Below are 6000 nucleotides of genomic sequence, written 5' to 3' on the forward strand. Positions count from 1 at the left end.
CACACTAGTGTAGTACACATGTCACCTAAAGTAGACTTGCAGTGCTGCTTTGCTGTGCTATTTGCCAGTAATATTCTCCAGTCCTGTGGGATCTGAATAGCAAACAACCATCTTCCTCACTACTGCCCTTCATTTGGAACCACCTTTATTTCTTCAGCCATTAAACATGAGTTGGAGTATTGCCTGGCTCCATTGCTTTGCTGCAAACATGGTTTTCTGCTTCCATATCTATTTTTCAAAATCACTGTTTTTTGCCAAGAACCTTTATTACCCAATAAGCTTTGCAAAAGTTGAAGTATATGTTCGATATTCTTGGAGCTTTTTAATTACTATTAACATTTTGCAGCTACCTCTTATAAAATTAAGCATCTAAGTCAAGTTTCTTAAGGACTACTTTTTTATTCTTAAAGTTACAAAGCCAATGAGCGGAGTGAACCAGGCAAGCCCTTCTTCACCCATCTCCTCGCTTGCTCCAAAATCCAATCCAAATTCATGTTGAATCTAATTCATGGTCCCCACAAGAGAGACCTACAAGATCCAAGCAGACAAGAAAAGGCATTGCACCTGATCTTAGGCTTGATCTGTTGCTTGACTTAGCCAAAAGGCTGAGAAACATGCCCCTGCCAAACTATGTAAATTAACTTTAATCCACAAAATCAGATGGAATCAACAAATGAATGATTCAGTGGGTGTTATTAATGCCTTCTTGCTAATGTCTATTCAGAAGCTCAATTGGAAAATCAACTGCAATAGGAATCTGATCTGTAACCTATACCTATACTGTGCCAGCATTGCAATTTTATACTTTATAAAAATTATCTTATTGAAACGAAGTAATATTCTCTTGTTAGAAAATCTCAGGTTAAACTGAGATCTATGGACAATTCCTATTTAATGAGCATTTGAAAACTAGCAAATGCTACACAGGGAGGAAAACAGGCTAGATACTGAAGTAGTGTGATAGGATACAATGAAAACTCTGAATTGAACTCCATTGACATGGATCATCATATAGACAGCCATGCTCACTAATCCTGTAATGTTATTACATATTTATCTGCTTAGTATACATGCATTTATACATGGGTGTCATTCAGTTTTTTGATTTACGTAAAGCTACCTTCTTAATTGGTCAGTGATGTTACCGACGCACTAAGAGCTCTGTCACTGAAAGTGCTTTGTTCGCCAAGGTCTTTGCCATTAGATTGAAAATATACTGCCCCAGGAAATCAAAGCTGTCAGGCAGCAAACTTAATTTGCATAAGAGTACTTTATCATTAGATTAATTATAATTGATATCACAGCATTACTTTGTTTTTGTCCACAGCCTGGCTTGATACTAGTGGCAAACGTATGCATTGGAAATGCAGAAACCGTGATGACTAAAAACAGAGAAAGGTACCAATTACATTTTAGCATCTTTAAGACATTCAGCTGTACTGAGATATTAAACAGTATAGGGACAGACCATGTGTCCATTCTACTGGAATACTCAAAAGTATAAAGATAGACAATGTGCAGAGTATTATCTTGAGATAATTAAAATACTGAGAGCATGTACACAATATTTTAGATTAACATTATTGTAACAAAACCCAGAAGGTGCAAAAGCAGATCATGAAGATACTGTACAGAGATACTGAAGAATACAGAAACAGAGGGCCAGTCCAGATATTTATGGGAAGGGAGCAAGGAAAAATGTTGGGGAGGCAAATGGCAGTGGAACACAGATATTGTAGGAAGATGGGGTCATACCTCAATTAATGGCAGGATCTCATTATCATTTTTATTCCATTTCTTACCCAACAACTAGCCTGATTGGCAGATTAGACTGCTGCACGGGAAAAAGCCAGCAGGAGAAGGCACAGCGGGAATCATAGAATCCCTACAGTGTAGAAGGAGGCCATTCGACCCATCGAGCCTGCACCGACAACAATCCCAACCAGGCTTTATCCCCATAATCCCACATATTTAACATGCTAATCCTCCTGACACTAAGGGGCAATTTAGCATGGCCATTCAATCTAACCCGTACATCGTTGGAGTGTGGGAAGAAACCAGAACACCAGGAGGAATCCCACGCAGATACAGAGAGAATGTGCAAACTCCATACAGATAGTCACCCAAGGCCAGAATTGAACCCAGGTCCCTGAGACAGCAGTGCAGCTGGCCAGGACACAGTTTTCTACTGCTGGTTTTCCGATCCAGGAGGAAGGATCAACTGGGAGAAAAAGGGATAGGTGGGAGTACCAGGAGACATCACTGTAGGGACAGCAGAGGTTGAGGGTGGACAGACAATAGAGAGGGAGGGGAGGCAGACTTGGGATTGTAGGCTTGGTAGGAGAGGGAGAGGATGGGGAGGGCAGGGTGATGTACATGTTAGGAATGGGTTAACAGTTACCTTCCACTTAAGTCCTAAATTGGATACTAATCATTTAATAGAAGTCACTGGGATATATAAAGAGGTTACAGGTGGCACTGGGTGTTGGATGTGTGTGTGGAGTTGAATCAGAAAATAAAGGGAGTTTATGAAGAAGCGGGACTTGCATTTCCTTTACTGGACAGCAATTGGGAGGCTCAAACAGTAAAGTCTCTTGATTGTGACAGAAGTTGTGCTTGTGAGCCTCTGAAAACCCAACCATCTAGTGTGAAATTTAGATCAGACATCTAATTTCACTGGGAAACTGGGTTGAGATTCTCCAGGCCCATTTGCCATGGGTGCAAATCCCATTGTGGCTGCTAACTCTCGCGAGAGGCGAAAAACAAAATTTCACTGGCAAGAACTCCGAATGCGATCTTCCTGGGTCCTTCCCATTGACATAATCAGGTTCATGCCCGGGAAGGGTGAGAACCCTGATTTGAATGCATTATATCAGTAGGATGTTCCAGCCTCATTGAATTGTCCCACCCACCAACATGATGTCACGCAGGCACAAATCACTGCTGCTTTTTAAAAACGCAGACCAGGCACCGTGAACTCAAAGGGGATGAGCACCATTTTGCACTTTGTACCACTGTTCACAGGGGGAAAGTATCTGCTGGTCAGCTGTAGAGGGGGGTTGTTCAAGTGGGCTTGGTGTTGAGGGGGTTGTGTTGCGAAATGAGGGTGGCAGGTCGGGGGTCTCAACTCGGGGTCGTGGTTGATGTGTGTTGCCGTGAAGCCTGCTGTATGTCTGTCTTAAAACCCCTTCACAGCCCAAAGCTATTCTTCAGACTGTTTTCAAAGCACCTCACAGCCCAGAGTGAATAAAAAGACTTTTAGTTACTTACACAGTTGCTGACTGCCCTGAGAGATTTTAGAGGAAGGCTTCTTGTCTGAAAACCTTTTTCACTACCACTAATGAATCTTCAGCTTGTGTGCCAAGGAAGTGAGAATGAGCTCACAGATAGCAGTTGCCAAAGGCCTGGGGGTTTTGGCTGGCTGGGGGAACAGGGCTCATTATATGGGGGAAAGGAAGTGAGGAGACTGAAGGTTGCCAGCCTAAGGGGTTGCCTGGATGAGCCCGTGAGAGAGAAGACAGGACTGTAATAATCAGGTGGGGACCAAGGGGCCATTGCATATTTATTCAGAGATAATGCAGTGGCTGCCCAGGAGCACAGGTAAGCATAACAGCAATTAAATCATGGGATGACAGAGCCTAGTTATGAACGGTGATTATTATTGTTGCCTTTCTCTGCCTTGGAGATTATTTGTACCCTCTAACATTCCTCAGAATCTCACTCATTCAAGTAATAGGCCGTTGTCATTTAACCCTCACCAATGTCAGCTGCCCACAGTTTCAAGTTTAAGCAGTGGAGTTTTGTCTAGGGATGAATGTGGGGTGCAAGGCATCGGGAGAGAATATGTTGAGCCTTGCAGCTGCAACCACCTGAATGTCCTGGGGGATCCAATAGCCCTCAATGTTCACATGGGCATTCAGTTGACCCAGTACATGAAGGATGGGTAGCCATTGACATTACCTGCTGGAGACTCCAGTGCTTTGGGTATTAAGGGAGGGAATGACCAGGTATGAGCCCATAGGTGACTCTGAAGGGGCGAGGGTAGGGACCATGGCTGGTCAAGCACTGAGGTTCGATGGGTAACAGACATATGAGTTAGCACTGGCTGCCAGAGACAGTGTAGGTTTAACTACTTCCAGGATCAGGAGGACACCAATGTGTCTGTCTTTCTTTTTCTTATCCCTCCCAGAGTACCGACTTGTGTCGGCATGGAGCCAGTAGAATTGGTGATCATTCACATTACAGCGCTGGAGGGGGATAGACTCCAGCAGCTCAGAGGTGCCCAACCCTGGGAGGACCCATCACCAGGAGACCAGGTGGCCACTGGGCAGGCTCAAGGCCGAAGAGGGGGTTTGAAGGCATCGGAGGAGGCAACTAAGGGTTTACAGGACCCAAGTGTCCTTCATGCAGTTGATGGACACCAAATGCCACAGGAGACTCTACCTCAACAAGGAGATATTGCAGCACCTGTGCCACATTTCTGCAAGCCTCACACCACTCAGAGGAGAAGGGCCCGCTCCCTGTGGCCATGAAGGTCATGGCAGCCCTGAACATTTATGCGACCAATTCATTTCACGGCTTAACTGACGACCACTGTGGGATACCTCAGTCATGAGCCCACAAATGCATCCACGAGGTCACGGATACTCTGTATGCCTTGGGCTCTGGTTACACCAACTTCAACCTTAATCAGGCCCATTAGAATGAAAGGACTACAGGATTTGCATCCATCACTGGACTGTCACAGGTTATGGGGCAATCAATGGGACATTTGGCGTTAAGAGCACCGTGGCATCAGGGAGTCCCCTTTATCAATCACAAAGGGTTCCCTCCCTTAATTTACAGATCTTCTGTGATGACCGCATGAACATTATGCATGTCTAAGTATGATTCCCTGAGAGTGTGCATGACAGCTTTGTCCTGCATCACTTACACAAGTCCAGAGTCTTCAAGAGTTCATGGGGAACAAGGGGTACTCTTTGGGGTCTTGGCTGATAACGCCAGTCCGGAGACCTGAGACCAATGTGGGGTCCTGTTATAGTGAGGTTAATAGTGCCACCTGATGAGCAGTGGATTGGGGTTCTGAAAGTATCCTTCCGCTGCCTCTACCAGTCCGGTGGGGCCCTTCAGTACAACCCCCATTATTGTGGTGTGCTGTGCCCTCCACAACTTAGCGCAACAGTGGGCAACATACTGGAGGAGGACGAGGAAGACCTGGAGGGAGTGGAGGGAGAGCCAGAAGAGGACCTGAGGAGGAAGGAAGACAGACGGCAGCCAGAGTGCGCATGGGCAGGAGGATCAGGGAGGACCTCAGTACTTCCAGGTTCTCCCAGTAGGAGGTTTGTTGTCTGGTAGCTCCACAACACCGACCCTCTCAAACCTTCGTGGCCCCCCACCCCACCCCCAAAGGCTTCATTGACATCTGAACAGGATGCTGGGCCCAGTTTGTCCATGTGCTTGTATCACTTGTCAAGGCAGGAAGGTGATGACAACTCGCAGTGAATAAAGCTGTGAGGCTCTGGTTTTGCTTATGTCTGACTCCACATCCGTCTTTGACTGCAAACAGATTCTTGGGCTCATGTCTGAGTGAGGGTTAGGGACACATTCCTTTGTTCTACAGCTCCAAAGGGGGAAAAGGGACAAGGTGAAGGGTTCAATGAGTGACGGCACAGTCATTCCATGATATCTATCACTATGGGTTTCATTGGGTCTCACAGTTGGCAAAGTTTGGAGAGTTATGAGAGGCTCTGAGTTCAGATGGGGTGATGATCTTTTACTGTGTGAAATGGGTCAAAGACAGGGAAGCATTAAGGCTGTGAACCAGAAAATAATTTAATTAGGTGACTAGTAATAGTGACTCATCATCTAAACCCTAACTACTGTCTAACTGCACCTGTGCCCACTCTGTGCACCTAGAACTCAATTTTAGAGCCTTCCAGTACATCTAGGTGTGTTCCCAAGGACGCACATCAGAGGTAGAGACAGCCTGCTGCCTTCTTT

The 6000-nt window shown here is 45.6% G+C and overlaps 1 protein-coding gene across 1 annotated transcript in view; it reads left to right on the forward strand.

The window, feature by feature from the left end:
* Positions 1–4532, forward strand: part of LOC144493110 (uncharacterized) — a 191614-nt gene extending 187082 nt beyond the window's left edge. Inside the window, exons 15-16 of the mRNA XM_078212012.1 lie at positions 1328–1398; positions 4190–4532. Of these exons, the coding sequence (XP_078068138.1) occupies positions 1328–1398; positions 4190–4532 (414 nt within the window). The remainder of the gene's footprint in view (positions 1–1327; positions 1399–4189) is intronic.
* Positions 4533–6000: the final 1468 nt, after the last annotated feature.

Source organism: Mustelus asterias, chromosome 4 (assembly GCF_964213995.1).
Source record: "Mustelus asterias chromosome 4, sMusAst1.hap1.1, whole genome shotgun sequence".
In the NCBI taxonomy this organism is placed as follows: domain Eukaryota; kingdom Metazoa; phylum Chordata; class Chondrichthyes; order Carcharhiniformes; family Triakidae; genus Mustelus; species Mustelus asterias.